The 17,973-nt window shown below is 39.0% G+C and overlaps 3 protein-coding genes across 3 annotated transcripts; all 3 read left to right on the top strand.

Annotated features, from left to right (window-relative positions):
• The first annotated feature begins 4,503 nt into the window (after positions 1 to 4,503).
• On the top strand, positions 4,504 to 7,718 carry LOC145469442 (uncharacterized). The gene is made up of 3 exons (XM_081453164.1): positions 4,504 to 4,762; positions 6,527 to 6,850; positions 7,486 to 7,718. The coding sequence occupies exons 1-3, from the start codon at positions 4,576 to 4,578 to the stop codon at positions 7,716 to 7,718; spliced, it is 744 nt and encodes a 247-aa protein (XP_081309290.1). The 5' UTR covers positions 4,504 to 4,575.
• A 19-nt stretch (positions 7,719 to 7,737) lies between these two features.
• LOC145469443 (ectin-like) lies at positions 7,738 to 8,694 on the top strand. Its single transcript, XM_081453165.1, has 3 exons — positions 7,738 to 7,910; positions 7,994 to 8,164; positions 8,251 to 8,694. Exons 1-3 carry the CDS (start codon positions 7,853 to 7,855, stop codon positions 8,472 to 8,474), a joined length of 453 nt encoding a protein of 150 aa, XP_081309291.1. The 5' UTR covers positions 7,738 to 7,852; the 3' UTR covers positions 8,475 to 8,694.
• A 23-nt stretch (positions 8,695 to 8,717) lies between these two features.
• On the top strand, positions 8,718 to 16,701 carry LOC145469450 (platelet-derived growth factor receptor alpha-like). The gene is made up of 8 exons (XM_081453171.1): positions 8,718 to 9,087; positions 9,685 to 9,855; positions 10,352 to 10,505; positions 12,162 to 12,382; positions 12,943 to 13,127; positions 14,331 to 14,423; positions 15,908 to 16,042; positions 16,215 to 16,701. Exons 1-8 carry the CDS (start codon positions 8,739 to 8,741, stop codon positions 16,431 to 16,433), a joined length of 1,527 nt encoding a protein of 508 aa, XP_081309297.1. The 5' UTR covers positions 8,718 to 8,738; the 3' UTR covers positions 16,434 to 16,701.
• The last annotated feature ends 1,272 nt before the right edge of the window (positions 16,702 to 17,973 follow it).

Genomic DNA, 17,973 nt, shown 5'->3' with positions numbered 1-17,973 from the left:
AGAGAAACAGGATTACGCGCCATTACAGGGCCAAGCTGCAAGCAATTAACTAAACTCTCAAAACTTAAAAACACTCAATTGAATTTACTTACAGTGACTTTCCTTGCCATTTTAAAGTTAACAGAGATAAACTTGCGTTGACTAATCGTCGATGGATGTGTAAAAAAGGCAAAAGATTGACGATTCCGCTAACTTTTAGGAGCGAAATTCAGGCAGCGGGAAAAAAAATCCGGCCCGTGGACCGTATCGTAAAAAGCTGGACCGGTCACGTGCGTATGATTAGCCAATCAAGTTCGAGGATTTAGGATTCCGGCCCGCTCAGATGCTCGAGAAAAAAAAAATAATATGATTTATTATTTTCTTCTCCAGCATCTTAGCGGTCCCGAATCCTAAATTCTTGAACCTGATAGGCCGCGGATTGCTCCTAAATTTCCAACTTTGACAGCTTTTTAGGCTTTTTGTTACACCGTACAACAATGCAAAATGTAAACGTTCAACACAGAGTCACATATTCTGCAAACAGTATCGCTTTTTGTGACCGAAATCTCAAACGCACGCGTACTCAACGCACTCAACGGCTTTAATCAAAATTACAAAAGTTGCTTTTAAAACAACGAAATTTTTTCAAACTTTGCCAAAAGTTGCGTCTTATCATGCTTATCAAAAGTTGATAATGTAAAAAAAAATCGTGGTGCCGTTTTTGAATTATAGGCTCCTAAAGCTGTAATTAAGGTTGTTTTTTGGAGGTCATACTGTTGCTATGGTAACCTGTTGGGTCACGAAAATGTTAACAACGTGTTCACCAATGATTGGGCAGTTTTTTGATACCATGATTGTAGCATCAAGTGATAAAGAGTGGTTATAACGACCCATCACAATCTAAGTGCTGGAAACTGTTTTGAGCCACCTTAATGTAGATGAAATAAAGGGTAGAACATTTGTAATGTGGATTCCTCCGCTTGCAAGACTAAAATGGCGTATAATTCCCAGTGCCGCTCGCTGCAGTGGAATGATATCATATCCCTTCACGGTTTGATTGTCCTATGAAATATCTCCTTTTAGTATAATTCCAGAGCTGAGAAAGAGTTTCCAGCAATCTGATTGGTTGAGCGATTCCCTATATGACGCTATCGCGCGGTGAATATATCATTTTCGAGGCCTGGTAACTAAGCGTGCCATCTTTGCGATTTCGCGCCTGAGTAAACATGGCGGACAGTTGCTGAATGAATTTTTCATTTATTCGGAAGACATCACTCCAAGTCTAGGATATTTGAAAGGATGGAGAGTTTTCAAAATGACTGCTGTCGCCCTTGGACCAAAAAGCCTTTCAAGTAATCGTATTCAAGGAATTTAAGCATCGTAAACGCAGTTGTTACGTTGATCGCCAGCAGGTCAGATCAATTGACCCAAATTTATTTTTCTTCAGACTAAAGCTACTCATTTTTTAGAAGATGATGAAAACTGTGAATGAAGTCAACAACGATAACACAAAGGTACCGGATGAATTTATTTTTCGTAGTGTTTCGCTTGTTTTTCTTGCTGCCGAACTCGATGAGTAAATTGATTCACAATCGATGTACATGTAAGCTTATTATTAAAACTACGGCTGCATACGAGTATGCAATTACGTCGGTGTTTTTATGTTTTAGTCCGTTATTCTGTAGTCCTCTTTGTTCAGCTCTGAAAATTATGCTAAAACAATTATTCGCCGAAGGCGAAGTGATCATTGGTGAATATTCACCTTGACTCCGTCTTGGTGAATATTCACAATGTTAACTTCGCCTTCGGCGAATAATGGTTAAATAAATGGCCTAAACCAATCGGGCTCCACGTTATATTTATGCTGACGCCAACTGATACGGGTGCACTCGCTTTCCAGTTTTCTGAGTAAAATTGTGGCTTCGGCGAGATTTTTGCGGTTCCTGAAGAAGCACAAGAACTGAATGCGTGTTAACAGAAATAAGGTCTGTGAGAAATAAGGTTGAACTTGTTGTGAACGATCATCTCCACTTGCTGCAACCATGGAAAAAAATCTGAAGAAAAACTACAGATATTTTACTACCAGGTCAGCCGGTAATGTTTTGCTTGCGATGATCATTTCTCATTTATTTTTACCTTCATTACAACTTTATTACTAACACTTACGATACATCAGTTACACGGCATACTACAAAAAGTAAATTACAAAAACAATACTTACAGTGTACATTGGAACCATAAAGTTACCACACTTGCATCTCTACATTACGTACATTACATCATCTATCGACAAATTATTGTTTCCATCAGTTTCCATTTGCTTATGATTATATCCTGATGAGAAAAGTTACATGCAGTTTTTTTTTTAATATTATAGTTAAACTTAAGGTAGATTTGAACGCCAGCCAAATTCGGTGTTACGCAATCTAACACTGAACACTAACCTAGCCTAACATTACACCCTGACCCTAAAACCATATAACATTTTGATGTAAAAAACGTCACTGATAAAATCGTAGAATTTAACTCATTTTTACAGGCATACAGTTTATATAGCCCAAGAGAACAGATTCAAGGGAAAACTCTACATCAATTACTGTTGCTTCCCAAATCCAATTTGTGGAGCGTTTCAGATGGGAATATCCGGTCACAATACCAAAACAGGTGGTTTCTGCTTTCAGGTCTGTTATGACAAAAAAGCAGTCATTACGATCCCTATAGTCCATTTTTACTAACAATAGATTTTTGCCAACAGTAAATTGAAAGCCTCTTAGCTTACTAGCATTTTTGCATACGAAAGAGATTCTGAAATAGGTAGACCAATCTCAAACCGGAGGCGGACCGGAAGATGTTTATTCCTTTCACGCTGCACCTTAGTTGGCTCTTCGCAAGGTGCCGTAAGTTAAACCGGTCACCCTAGTTGCTTTAAATCAGGTCTATCTATATTTTGAGATTTGAGCACAGGTAACAGTTTACCAAGCTTTCTCCTTTCTAATTTCCATAAACAAAATACCATAAGCTTCTAGGAAAGTACACTGTTAATTAAACTTCTTAATCAATTCGGATGGTAACATGAAAAAACCGGGTTCATCCAGGTTTTGGGGTGTGTGATATGATGGTTGGAAGGACCTTAATACGATTTGCGGTGACAGCAGAAGCAATTTTGTAATCAACTCCAATTTAAGAAATTGGAGTCCAATATTTACAGAAAATGTTGTCCTGTTCGGTTTAGGTACAGGGACGTTATAAGCGCGCTTTTCTGAGTGATCGACATTTTTTTTACAGTAAATGTTGTCCTGTTTGGCTTAGGTATAGGGAAGTTATAAGCGCGCTTTTCTGAGTGATCGACAATGTTATATAAGAAATTGCCAGCACTAAATAGTGGCTGGGTCCTAACAGAAAAAATATTATACAACTCCACAGTTAAACCATCCATCTCAGGAATTTTACCATCACCCATAACATTGAGGGCGTGTAAACATTCCTTGGCAGAAATATTACCCTTGCAAGAGTCCTTTTCTTTATGAGTCAACTTCAGCCTTAAATAACCTTGATTGAAAAACGTGAAAAATTGTCTGCCCTACTAATCGCTAAATTGAGTTTCTCAGGGGTGTGTAAAGCCTGTTAAAACACACTTCTGTACTCTAATTATATCCTTTTGGTCTGTGATTTCGATATCATCCTGTAAAACCCAATTCAGTTGTCTTACTTTTTCGGATATGCGCGCAATAAACAAATCATATGTTATAATGTGTTAAGAGCACGATATCGTTTTGTTCACCAGTCTTTAATACCATGTCGCACACTAGCTCGAAGACTCGCTCGTACGTGATGTGGTATTTGAAACTCGTCAATAAAAACCATATCAGACACTTAACATGTAATAATCTGCATTTAAAGTCGCCGTCGTTGGCAATCCTTCGATACGGAGGAAGATTTCTGCTTGTAATTTGGTAGTACTCAGTTTATAAATTCGTTGATGACTAAGCAGTCCGATAATAAAAAAGGTGCGCAATATAATAAGTGGGTGATAATGAGAGGATGCGAGAGATGTGTTTTAATTTAGCAGTTATTATCATTATAAACCGTGACCGTATAAATAGTAATTAGCTCTTTTTCTTTCATAACCAAAGCCAATACTGTATATAGTAGACACCGCTTCTCACAGGACCGGACCGAAAATTTCACTGCAAAAATCACCTTCCAATCCCCCATGAAGATACGAAGACTTGTGAAGCTAGGTTACCGCGGATAACAAAACTGAATTTGTCTGACAACCAGTTTCAACTCTGTAAGTGTCTGCATTTAACAACATTAAACACCTTATATTGACGGCTTAGTGCATTTTGTTTTCTTACATTTCCGCTCTTAAGTTAGATGAATAGCGTGTCCACAGAGAATAACTCAATATCACCTATTAATTAAACAGCGAATTGCGGGTGCTTTTTAATTAATAGCTTTTTAATTATATAACTTTGGTTTTTAATTCTTAGTCAACAGAGCCCCGTTGCTAAGAATACTTTGTACTGAAGGGTTATCCTGGGTAAATATTCGATTATCATTATTTGTCTTAAGTTTGCGGTAGCTATTTTTGTGATGACTGCATGTTTTATTTTACTCCCTAGCTATAGAGCCATCACAATGAGGTTCCTTTCCCGAGAAAATTTCAAGCCAGGAATCGTTTCCAACACAATGTTTCATTGCGGATTGATGTTCATCGGAACCGTAATACTACAAGCTTGGCCAAATGAAGGCATCTCGCAGAGCAACACATCACAATCAAGTACGTATAATCATAAGACACGGTTTCGCAAGCACCAGTGAAGATGAAATTTTGGCCACTCGCTCACTCAGAAACATTGTCCATATAAGCATTTTTTACGAAAAGTTTAATATTATAGATGAGTAATTTGTTTTAAATTAAAGGATCGAAAAATACATCTCTGACTAGGATTTGTACCTTTTCTACAAACGAAAATAGGCTAAATAACAAGAAGAACCCAACCGAAAAGAAATTGAAAAAAAAAAAAAAAAAATTCACGAAGTATTGTTCATTGGTTTAAACGTAAAGTTATTGCTGTTAACATACTCTTACGTTACCCCGATTTCAAAGACTGCACACGACGTATTCAAGTACTGTCCTTAAAGTTTACAGCCAATGTAGTACGGCCTTCCCTTTACTAAGTACTTCAACAGGCCAGAACTTTTATTGTTGTAGTCCTATGCTACTCACATCATTGAACGTGTTTGTTCTTCTATAGGATCTCGCACAGAGTTCATAAATCAGTGATGTAGCAACCCTTCTTGCCTTAAGTGAAAAATATTTATCAAGTTTATTTTGCCAGGGTTCTGGACTTTTTGTGACGTCGCTAAACAGCTTTTTGCATACAGGAGGGAGTATCTCTTAAGGAATCGGCTGCATGAGTTGTATTTTAGGATTAATGATAATAATATAATATACTTGTGAAATGTTCGTGGCTAGTCTGACGTGGCGCTTCGTCTCGGCCAAGAGACTCTTCAGAGACCTTTAGAATATATAGGCAAACTCGTTGAGCAGCACGCCCAAAGTCCCGTTCGCCCAAACTCCCGTTCTCTTGGCCGAGACGAAACGTCGCGTCAGACTAACCACGAACATTTCACAAGTATTTGACAATTGTTTGCTTTTGTACAAATTTAACTCGTGAATGTACGGTTGGGAATCCCTCCGTGATAGAGGGCCAGACTGTCAACATCAAGAATTTGCGAACGGGACTTTAGGCGTGATGTTCAACGAGTTTGCCTATGAATTCTAAAGGTCTCTGAAGAGTCTCTTGGCCGAGACGAAACGTCGTGTCAGACTAGCCACGAACATTTCACAAGTATTTGACAATTGTTTGCTTTTGAATAATAATATAATAATAATAACATGATAATAGTAATAAAAATGATAATAATAATAATAATAATAATAATAATAATAATAATAATTAGTAGTAGTAGTAGTAGCAGCAGCAGCAGCAGCAGTAGTATACACCACACAAGTGAATAGTGTTTTTCGCGCTCTCTGATTGGAGGTGATTAGCAAGTACTATTCACCTCCGAGCAGCCTGCGCGAGAGATGTTGAAATTTCCGACCGCTTGTCACACATAAAATAACGTTTTCGTTTTGGTCCGCTAATTATTCAGCTTGTGTGGTATATACTGAAACAATTATTCACCTCAGTGTCGGTGAAAGTGATGGATATTTACCTCCACTTCGGTAAATAATTGTTAATTATATAATTTTATACGACGTATGCTTCTGAACATCCAGCAGAACTGTACAGTTTCCTAATAAAATAATAAATAAATTAAACCGATATAGCCATGGCAGTTTATTTGTCTGGGCGCCCCTTTTAGCGAAGCGGCGAAGGGATAAACGAGCGACTATTAATGCAGCAAGATAAATTGGATGGCACAGACTTGAGAACCTCCCGTGAAATGAGCAGCAAGAACCACCAGCTATGCAGGCTGCTAATTTATAGCTTGAGGTCTCCACTAAATGACTCTCTGTTCTTTTTTTGCACAGATACAACGGCAGTGTATCCGTATGAACCAGTCGGTTGCTTCAAAGATAAAAGAAATCGACGTGTTCTACCAGTAGAAGTCAAAACGTTCTCTGACATGATCAACGAATCAGATTTGGCCAGTTCATACGCAGCCATAATTCACGCGTGTGCTACCGAAGTGAACAAGAATGATTTCTGGTATTTTGGCGTGGAATATCGCCACCAGTGCTGGAGTGGGGTGAACGGTAGCATGACGTACAACAGACATGGGCGATCCGACTATTGTTTATCGAATTATAGCGTGGGAGCTACATGGACCATATTTGTTTACCGCTTTGTTGAAGGTAATTAAGTTACCAGTTGATCACTTCACTGGGAATTTAGCACTCTGACGAAATGTTGCTGCTTTTTCGAATGCTCAAAGATTTTTCACAGTTCCAAATTAGTGTTGAATTTTAACCAGATATTTAGTTTTTCTGCCATCTGAGATTAGCTTTCTCATTTATTTTATCGGTATGCCCGAGAACTTTCTGTGTTCAAGCTATTTCAGGTTTATTATTTTGGTTTTCGAATAAGTGTTAGCTGGTGTTGAACGATCTGAAAAATTCTAGTAAGATAAACATTTTCTTGCGATATGGTCAACAACAAACTTAAAAACCCTTTTATTTTGATAACTAATATTATGCAGGATGATCAGCGTTTGGGTCCCCTGCCAATTTATCTACTGATTAATTTCCGTTAGTTCCAAAAAAATGGTATGTAAACTGGTATTAAGCGCCTGCCATGTTGAGGCTCTTGGGCTCTCCAGTCCATTGGATTGGAACACTGAATAAAAAGCTTAAACAATTTTATCGGAACCGTGAATTGTTTTTATACAAATTTAGAGCATAAGGCGATCAATTTTCCCACAATTCAAATCTTTAACAGTTTATACACTTTTAGAGCTTTCATGTTTTGGATTGCTTCCTCTAATCATCAGTGAACGGCAGCTGGAGCCAGTGGTCGTCATGGCAACCATGCAGTGTGACGTGTGGAGGGGGAAACAGGACACGTTCTCGCACATGCGCTAATCCAGCGCCAAAATGGAACGGAATGGATTGCCTTGGGACAAATATCTCCACAGAGAGCTGCAATTTGCACAGTTGTAAAGGTAGGTCACTGAAACTCAAAACGTCAACAGTCTATATACTTTTAGAGCTTTCTTTGTCATGAGTTATTTCTTCTAATCATCAGTAGATGGCAGTTGGAGCCAGTGGTCGCATTGGCAGCCATGCAGCGTGACGTGCGGAGGGGGAAATAGGAGACGCACTCGCACATGTTCTAATCCAGCGCCAAAATGGAACGGAATGGATTGCCCCGGGACAAATATTTCAACAGAGACCTGCAATTTGCACAATTGTAGAGGTAGGTCACAAAAAATCAAAACATCAACAGTTTATACTCTTTATAAAGCTCCTGTGTCATGGATTGTTTCTTCTAATCATCAGTGAATGGCAGCTGGAGCCAGTGGTCGCCATGGCAACCATGCAGCGTGACGTGTGGAGGGGGAAACCGGAGACGTACTCGCAGATGCTCTAATCCAGCGCCAAAGTGGAACGGAATGGATTGCCTTGGGACAAATATCTCCACAGAGAGCTGCAATTTGCACAGTTGTAAAGGTAGGTCACTGAAACTCAAAACGTCAACAGTCTATATACTTTTAGAGCTTTCTTTGTCATGAGTTATTTCTTCTAATCATCAGTAGATGGCAGTTGGAGCCAGTGGTCGCAATGGCAGCCATGCAGCGTGACGTGCGGAGGGGGAAACAGGAGACGCACTCGCACATGTTCTAATCCAGCGCCAAAATGGAACGGAATGGATTGCCCCGGGACAAATATCTCCACAGAGAGCTGCAATTTACAAAAATGTAGAGGTAATAGATGCCTTTATTTGGAAGTATTTCCTTTAAAATGTAATTTGCCTTTCTGATGCTTTAGAATGTTCCTTGCTTTTCATTCCCGAGCTGAGTTAGTTTTTGGTTTTTAGGATATTTTATGATTGTACCGATCTGTCAATGACATCTTATTTGCCTGGCCGCCCATTTTCGCACGATGGCAATAAGATATACGAAGTAGTAAACGAGCGACAATTCCGCAAGATAAATGGTATGGTGGAGACTTCTTCGCGCGAAATGCGCGGCAAAAAATCCTCAGCTATGCAAGTTGCTAACTTGTGTCTTGATTTCTCTACTAAATGATTTTGTGGTTTTTCTACACAGATACATCGGTACTGCATCCGTACGAACCAGTCGGTTGTTTCAAAGATAAAAGAAATCGACGCGTTCTACCAATACAAGTCAAATCGTTCTCTGACATGATCAACGAGAAAGATTTGGCCAATTCATTCGCCGACATAATTCACGCGTGTGCTACTGAAGTCTTTGAGATTGGCTACTGGTATTTTGGCGTGGAATATCGCCACCAGTGCTGGAGTGGGGTGAACGGTAGTAGGACTTACAACAGATACGGGAGATCCGACAATTGTTCATCAAATTATAGCGTGGGAGCTACATGGACCATATTTGTTTACCGCTTTGTTGAAGGTTAGTTACCAGTTGGTCACTTCACGGGAAATTTAGCTCTCTGACAAAAAACGTAAGAGCCTGGGAGATTCGTAAGAGCATGCCGTATAATGATCAAAGATTCTTCATGGTTCAAGATTATTGTTGGAGTTTAACCAGATATTTACCGGTATGGCCAAAAAATTTGTGTGTTTAAGCTACTTTAGGTTTCCTTAGTCTTTGGAATAACTTTTAGCTACTGTTGTTGATCTATCTGGCGAAAATCTTCTAAGAAAACAATTCCCTTAAACCCTTATATTTTGACTAATATTATGTAGGATGATTAGCATTTGGGTCCGCCCAACCAACTGATCTAAATGTTAATTTCTCTCAGTTGTAAACATTTCTAAACTCGTATTAAGCACCTGCCTCGAGGCCCCTGGCTTCTCCAGTCCATTGGATTTTATTACTGAATAAAAACGTAACCAAACACCTTTTATTTGTCGTGCCGACCGTGAAGTCGTTTTATAGAAAAACGCCTTCTCTAAAAAGCTGATCAAGTTTTATCAATTCCAAACTTCAGCAGTTTATACACCTTTTAGAGCTTTCATGTCATGGATTGTTTCTTCTAATCATCAGTGAATGGGAGCTGGAGCCAGTGGTCGTCATGGCAACCATGCAGTGTGACGTGTGGAGGGGGAAACAGGACGCGGGCTCGCGCATGCTCTAATCCAGCGCCAAAATGGAATGGAAAAGATTGCCCTGGGACAAATCTATCCACAGAGAGCTGCAATTTACACAAATGTAAAGGTAGATGCCTCTATTTGAAGATTTTCCCTTATATTTATCCTGGCTTATTTTGACGCTCTGGGGGCTTTGAGTCTTAAGCATACACTTGAACTTCCTTGCTAGTGCCCCCCTTGTTACAGACACCAAAGAGGCATGATGGTCTGTATTATGGAATTGTCCGCGTGGAGGGATTCCCCCTCAAAGTACTATTTAAAATGCTTGCGGGAATGTTTTTAAGAAGGAAAGGGTGAGAAACGAAGAACTGATATAAGCTAGACCGTTTGTCAAAGTTTTTGTTAATCATTGTGATCATTTTGCTTACCACTAAGGTATATAAATATATATAGTATTACTAAAGATTGTTTTGAGCATTCAAAGTAATATTTATGCGGCATTGAAATAATGATGATAACATCAAGTTTGACTGATTCAAGTTTCAAAAGTAAACAAATTGAGGTGTCAATGAAATAAATTTATTTTTAGCAAGGTGTGGTATTTCTTTCTTTATTGCATTCAGACTCTACAGGAGCTAATATCCTTCACAACAATGGTCAGAGCACTGGGAAATCCATTTTGTTACTGGTAGCGAAGATTTTGGGCAGCTCCATTTTGGCTTTGCTATGTTTAAGTGGAGCTTTATGGTTTGGTTTTAGATATCGTAGGAAGAATCGGTGAGTATGAAGGACACTCTTGATCGGCTTCAGTCAATTGCGGAGCTCCGGCGGTCCAAAGGGCTGCCAAGCGGAGCCCCATACTCATATAGGAAAGAAAAGGAAACCCATGAGTTGATTTTCTCGTGGTTATCTTGGCTAGCGGTATTGCTCGTGGGTGCGTACGCACGACGACGGCGGAGTCGCCCAACATGGCGGCCATACTCCAAATAATACGTTGACAGAGACATGCAGCCTTGGTTTACCGTGTACTTCCTTGATATTGGACATCCATGTTATGATCAATTGACAACTGTCAAAACAAGGTATCCGCTGACCAGTATCACGTGACCACATCGCGGGCTCAAATTTACAGCTCTTCTGACCAAGTGCTGGTTATCGATTGGATTGCGGGTTCATACAAGGTTAACTTGTTGGAAACAGGGCAGGATTGTTCGGAAGCCGGTTAACGCTAACCCAGGATTAAAAGTTAACCAAAATATAACTTTTTCTTCTATACAAACGTTTCTTGCTGTTTTGTTTTGTGTATATGGTAATTATTAAAACTCAAAACAGAAGGCCAAACAATATACAGAAAACCTCACCGCAAAGTTACAAAAGTCAAATCAAAATTCTAGCTTTTTCTGGGTTAGCTTAATCGGGCTTTGAACAACCCGGGCCAGGAGCTACGCTTTTAGGCTGGCCTAAATCTATATATTAATGGGTGTGCTTCATTTAAGAAAAATAGGAACGTAGGTAACTTACTTGTGTGACGTACAAACTTGTTGCAACACAATAAACAATATATGTTAATTAACCAAAAGGGCAAAAAACACATTTTACATTCAGTATGAAGAATACTCTTGATCGGCTTCAGTAAATTCTGCGCCGTTTTTGTTTAAGAAAAAAGAAAGAAACGTTAGTAACTTATAGGTGGCTAGTGTGACGCATAAACTTGTTGCAACACAATCAATTTAAGGCTGTGGTCTACACCACAATCCATGAAAGTAATACCAATAGATATTAATAAACTAAGAAAATATATATATAATTTTCCTATTCCCATGCCAAATAGCTAAAGAAATTTTGAGATAGTATTCTACAGAAAAATTCATGTTATCTTAAATCGATTGTTTCATTATTTTAAGGTAGCTGCCTACACATATAGTTGTGCGACCGTGCGCTCGCTTTGGGTGACGTGAAAGCTCAACGCGAGCTCAAAGGAAAACATACGGTGGTTTTCCATGTTATATGACATGAACGAAACAAGCTTATCGTGAATGTTCACTTGTTGCAATCAGTAAGAATTTTGCACACAGGTAATAAATATTTTGCCTTAGTTGAAACTCGTTGTTCAGGGAAATATGTCAGACCGGTTTTTCCACAGTAGGAAAATACATAAATTTGCAAAACTCGAAAAAAAAAAAAAAAAAAACGCCCGCCAGTACAAAATTTACTGTTATCCCTTTCAAAATTCGTATCCAGCGGATCCGGTATGCTGTTAAAATTTGCATGGAAGATTTCACAGAGGGAAATTCAAGACAATCAAAAACAAAACCACATAAACTAGCTCGCTTAATTTTATCGATAAATGATTATCCTAAGGAGCTATCTTTAATTACTTACTATGTTGAAGGCTCGAGCTGTTGATTCTGATACATGTATACATGTTTTCAGATCCAATTCAGAACTCTTCCAGGATCCGTGGGAAGTCCGTTTTGATGACATTTTGTTGCATCGGATTATTGGAGAAGGAGCGTTTGGGAAAGTATATAATGGCAGGCTTTTGAAACAAACTATGGAGGTTGGAAAAGGGAGGAAATCTTTGCAACGTAAGACGGACAAGGAGCAGCAGGAAATGAAGATTGGCCTTGCCGTTGCTGTGAAAATGTTGCAAAGTACGATTTGGTTATGACAGCGTCTTAAAAGCGTTAAATGTGGATAAGGTTCTTAAAACGACCATTCAGATCTTGATATGGGCAAAATGAAAAGTCGCAAAGAGTTATATATTTTAAATTAACCATTTTGGTTATTTCATGAAATAGGCGTAGAATTGTGATCGTGTTTTAGTAGTATAAATATTCATTTTATTTACATTTAACCCTGGGGAGGAGGGAAGCCTGGGACTAGTTTGCCCGAGTCTGCACTGCAGAACTGTTAGAACGCTGCAAGGACTCTGAAGATGTGCTCGATTTAACTGGCTTTCCCTCCCCCCCCCCCCTCCCCCCACCCACGCCCTCATGGTTAGTCATGATTGTTAGATTGCAGTGTACTGGTCCTGCTAAGTCAATTTATGTTCAATAAATGGAACGGACTGTCTGTCTGGCCCTTTCCTCTACTGCTTACCTGTTGTTGTTGTGATCTCCCACTGAAGTTAATTGTTCAGTTTTAAATGAAGCTCGCCCATGTATGTTTAAAACTTGTAGCGAAAAACGCTTTTTATTTTTTTCCCTACCAGATGGTGCCACAGAAGAACAAATGCAGGAATTCCTAGAGGAAATAATGCTTATGAAACAAATTGGGTATCACCAGAACATATTAAACTTATTGGCTTGCTGTACCATGACAAATCCCATGTTCCTTGTGGTCGAGTTTGCAAAGAATGGGGATTTACTTCACTACCTCAGGGAAAGAAGAGAGCAGGTAATGTGACATAATTGAAAATCTTACCTATAGCTTTTAATTTGGTCAATAAGTTTTAGAAAACCGGCCTACTTACTAAAACTTTGTATTGATTTAATTCAATAAAGTCCAACCTCCACTAACGGCCATCTCTCTACAACGCCACTTTCTTCTGCCTCCAAGCTGGCGTTGTGGAGACGTTTGACCGTATTCTCTAAGTTGAGAAAATTTGGAAACACGAGGAAATAAGAATGTTCTGGCGCGGTTGAACGGGTACAGAACAGTAATTCAGACATTCTTCGAATTGTTTTGGGCTGTTATCTCATGCTGGTTGCTTACAGTGGAACCCCGCTCGGTCACTATGGGGTCACAAAAGTATGGCCGTATTAACGGGGTGGCCGCGTACTAAAGTACTTCTTTTAGTAGGAAAATGACTCGCTTAGCTCTTCTTCGGGTCAGAGTAAAGTGGCGGTAATTGAGAGGTGGCCGTATTAAGGGTGTGGCCGTGATGCGGGGTTCCACTGTAATTCTAGTTTTCAATGAAAATCCTGTGAAGATTTAATAAACAATTCGTTTTCCTAATCGCCCGTAACAAACAAAAATTTTATAAATGTGAATTTCAAGAAAACGTCACGCTCGTATAACATAGAAAACCATGAAATGACGTTGACTGTAAACCAAAAGTTAATACTGAAGCCTCTCCTGCTTATCTAGTCTTCTGCAGCACGAGGCCACTTGAACTGTTACCACCCCTCCCTTAAGCTGTCGGCCACCGCAAGTTACACCCTCTGTCTCGCTCATAGCTATTTGTCAGGTTGAGCTTAGCTTACATAATTTCCAAGTAACCATAATACCTTTTGGTGGAGAGAGGCATTGTGACATTAGACTTTTACCAAACAAAACGCCTCAAAAGCTATAAAACTTTGTATTACTTTGTTTTTGTTTAAAAGTTTTCATCTGGCACTTACTAGTGACTTATTAATTACTAACTTACTTTATTTCTTGGTAATTAGTGATTTAGTGATTTTATTTATTTTGTCTCCAACTGCTCCCCCTTTTAAGTTTTATTGCTAACCAACATCTTTATATAGATACTATTTAATTTCGCTCGATTAGCTTTTAAATTTTTGATGGTAAATTTACCTAGTTTTCTTTTATCTTTTTTGTAACTAAGAGTTTTGCTATTTTGCTAACAAAAGCGTATGTTATTGTATTACATGTTAGATCGAGCAAGCTTTTGAAGCGACGGGGGAAGCAGCGCCCCACCACTCAATATATCAAACCAAAGGAGTCATCAATAAAGGGAGCTTACATGAAGTAATTATTATTTGCACTCTTTGTTGCATGCAAAAAGAGTGACTGACGTAACCAGTGGTGCTTTGGACAGCAAATCCTCCAGTCCCTCCCACTAGATCGTCTGTGTTCGGTAGTGCCGAATTCAACTCAACTCCGGTAGTGCTGAATTCAATTCAACTTGCTCTGAATATAAACAAGACGAATATTAACCCTCGAACGTACAATTGGGGGGGGGGGGGGGAGGGCGGGTGGGTTATGCGTGACCTGGCGCTAGGACCAATTTGTATGTGTACAAGGGGGGTGGATGCCACCCGCATAAGGTTTTTTCAAAGTTTTGAAAAGGCAGTTTACTTTAAGAGGCTGAAACTTTCACTAGCTGTTCATTTATCCTTCCGCAAAAATTTTGATATGTCAATTGTGCCTCAATTATTATTTACATTGCCACGACAACCACAAATTTCAGGAAGGTTTGGCCAAATAAAGACTTTTTTAAAGATAATTCTTCAATTTTCCAGCCGTTAGCATTCTGGCTTGATTTTGTTTTAATTTCCGTTGTTTCGTCACTTTTTAAGAAAATAATGAAATCCAGGATGACGGATCCAAGGTGGCGGATCACATGACGTTATATGACGTCATACCCAACAAAAATGATGTCATCTTGTAGAGCAAGTTCTGGGTTGTCTATTCAATGTAAATTTATATAACTTGCTGTGACTTAACAGAATGAAAACCTATGGCAGGGTTCCATCAACGCCCTCCCCCCCCCCAGCCCCTTGTACCATGTTTTGGGTATGAGTTAGCCTGTAGGTCCGAGGGTTAAAATGAGCATTAATGTTTGATGAAAGAAATTTCTAATACCTTCTGCTGGAAAACGATTTTGATTTCATGCATTTATTTAGGAGGAGTTGTTTGAATTTATCTTGTTTCAGAACTTTCAGGCTTCCACTCAAAAATGTTCAGCTACATGTTGGCTGCAATGTAACCTTCGAACGTATAAGACCACAGACAGTTTTTTTTCAGAATTCTGAAAAAAACATAGCCGAGATTTTGATATATTAACTGCCTCCACGTAATATGACATTGCCATAGTAAACCCTTGTTAAACTTCGCCTTTTTTGACAGAAGTTTTCATTTTCTCAAGTCTATTTGGATAAAATTGCAAACCTAGTTTCATTTTAGATTCTAGTATTAGTTTTGGATAATCTCCCATAAATTCACGTTATTTTTCGACTTTCTGAGAAAATAATAAAGTCCAAGATGGCGGCCTTAGTGCCGTCTTATGACATCATATTGTATGGCGTCATGTAAAAATTTGTCATCTTGCAAAGCAAGCCGAGGGCTATCTTTTAAAAGCAGAATAACCAACATCATATTACAACGAAAACCCAGGGGAAATTAAGGTTTCATCTACCACCTCCTTTTAGCCCAGTAGGGGTGTGAGCCGAGGGTTGAGCTGTGGCAGGTAATTAATCATTAAATAAGTGTTGTTGATGTTCTCTTTTCAGTGCACCAGTGACAAGAACGGATGTGCAGCGATTGCTCATGAGAGTATCAAGAATGATACTGACAACGTTCGTGACGATGATACTCTCTCACCTGCTGACCTAATGACGTTCGCATGGCAGATAGCGAAAGGAATGGTACGAACTGGATTACGTATATACTGTAGAGATTGGCCAATATCTTTGCAATTTGTAATATTGATATAAATGCTTTGATGGCCCTTTTAACAGATTGTTATTTTCCTTTTCATGACCTTTCATTAACAACGTCCGCTACAGTGACAAAATTTCCCTCTCTTATTTTACGCAGGAGTTTCTGTCAAGGCAAGGATTCGTCCATCGTGACCTGGCGGCGAGAAATGTTCTCGTTTGTGAAGGCAAGCTAGTGAAGGTAGCCGACTTTGGATTGTCGCGTAACGTGTACGCTGGGAAAGTGTACCATTCTAAGAAAAGCAGAAAACTACCAATCAAATGGATGTCTCCGGAAGCCATTCATGATCAGTTGTTCAACGCAGAGAGTGACGTGTAAGTTTAAAACTATCACGTGAAGGGCGGAGTCGGCTAGGTTCTTAATCAGCGGTTAAATCAAATCCAAGTTAATAGCTACATACCGGGTTTGGTGATTTAGGTCTCTAAATTAAGATTGCTTAAGATATTCTTGCGTTTTTTGGCTACATAATTTGGCGAGAAAAGTAGTGAGAGAAGGAATAAATTTGCAGTGTTCACTGTTCAAAAGCGACGTTGTAACGTGTTACCTGTATAAGATGTGAATTAAATAATTAATTTGTCACTGATAAAAAGGGTGATTAAAGGAGCTTAGTCACAGTAGTTTGAGCTATTTTGGCCACATGCAAAATTTCCTTTAAATTGAAGGAAACCTGAAATAGTGAATTTATTGACCAAACAGATGATAGTAGACCATAAAGGAATAAGGATGGCTAAGGATTGAGAAGATTAACGCGAATTACAAACGACGAACTTGAAATTTTATTTGTGTTTATTTATTTTATTTAGCATTTCTTTATACACGGTTAAAAATCATCAGGTAATACTAATATTTAAAGTTATATATATATATATATATATTCATTAAATGTAGTTCAGGACTTCAGGAGTGATTCATCGTTTTATTGCTACAGACCTGTTTCGTATGGTCAACAAGTGACCACACTCATCAGGCAACATCATTCAACATCATTCAACATCATTCATTGATGTTGCCTGATGAGTGTGGTCACTTGTTGACCATACGAAACAGGTCTGTAGCAATAAAGCGATGAATCACTCCTGAAGTCCTGAACTACATTTAATGAATATACTATGCTCCTCTAAGAGTTGAGCGCTTTTTGAAATCCATTCACCACAAGGAAATAGAATTTATATATATATATATATATGTCTGGATTTATGAAAACGGTGTTAAAGACTGAATCAGGTGTTTTTTGATTTTTTTTTTTTTTTTTTTTTTTTCATTTCTTTGTTGTTGTTTTTTTTCTGCTTTCGCTATGACAGCAGCTTGTAAATCTTACCTAGCATGAAATGTAGGAACTCCTTGCCGCATGTTTCATTTATTTAGGTATTTTTTTCATTATTTATCGACCCCCCCCCCCTCTTTTTTCAATTTGCGTTAAGTTTAGCCCAGGCTACACTCGTCTGAATTCAGTTCGCGCGGTGACTCTGACAAGGAGCGACCGATTAGCGTTCTGTATTTGCTGTCTAAAGGAAGTCTGCCCGAGGACATCATTAAGTCCAATGAAGGCCCAAGTCTAACGATTTGCTAGTAAGCGTCGTCCATTATCGTACCTGAGGCGGGCCTGAGGACATGTGTAAACTGTACGGGTCACATTTAGTCCCGTAACAGAAGTCCGTTTGCCCTGTGGCGATAATGTTGTGCTTGCTTTAGACAGCAAAAATCTTCCGCCACATCAATTTAGGGCTTAGACGTGCAATGGACTAGACATTTCTAGCTGCTGTTGGCGTCATTTGCTTTGAACTTTGATGTAGCTAAAGACTTAGAAAAAAATCTGTTGAAATCTGGATGTGCCATTCCGCGCTCGACAAAATTGAAG

This window comes from Orbicella franksi, chromosome 15 (assembly GCF_964199315.1).
Source record: "Orbicella franksi chromosome 15, jaOrbFran1.1, whole genome shotgun sequence".
Lineage (NCBI taxonomy): Eukaryota > Metazoa > Cnidaria > Anthozoa > Scleractinia > Merulinidae > Orbicella > Orbicella franksi.
Note: the sequence above shows the minus strand (reverse complement) of the source record. Positions and strands in the feature narration are given on the sequence as shown.

Excerpts from the sequence above, each read along its gene's own strand:
- LOC145469450 (XM_081453171.1), top strand. The coding sequence starts at position 8,739 with ATGATTTTGTGGTTTTTCTACACAGATACATCGGTACTGCATCCGTAC. Across the intron at positions 9,856-10,351 it reads CAATTTACACAAATGTAAAG|ACTCTACAGGAGCTAATATC; the intron begins GTAGATGCCTCT and ends TATTGCATTCAG. Across the intron at positions 12,383-12,942 it reads TGCTGTGAAAATGTTGCAAA|ATGGTGCCACAGAAGAACAA; the intron begins GTACGATTTGGT and ends TTTCCCTACCAG.
- LOC145469443 (XM_081453165.1), top strand. The coding sequence starts at position 7,853 with ATGGATTGCCCCGGGACAAATATTTCAACAGAGACCTGCAATTTGCAC. Across the intron at positions 7,911-7,993 it reads CAATTTGCACAATTGTAGAG|TGAATGGCAGCTGGAGCCAG; the intron begins GTAGGTCACAAA and ends TCTAATCATCAG. Across the intron at positions 8,165-8,250 it reads CAATTTGCACAGTTGTAAAG|ATGGCAGTTGGAGCCAGTGG; the intron begins GTAGGTCACTGA and ends AATCATCAGTAG.
- LOC145469442 (XM_081453164.1), top strand. The coding sequence starts at position 4,576 with ATGACTGCATGTTTTATTTTACTCCCTAGCTATAGAGCCATCACAATG. Across the intron at positions 4,763-6,526 it reads GAGCAACACATCACAATCAA|ATACAACGGCAGTGTATCCG; the intron begins GTACGTATAATC and ends TTTTTTGCACAG. Across the intron at positions 6,851-7,485 it reads TGTTTACCGCTTTGTTGAAG|TGAACGGCAGCTGGAGCCAG; the intron begins GTAATTAAGTTA and ends TCTAATCATCAG.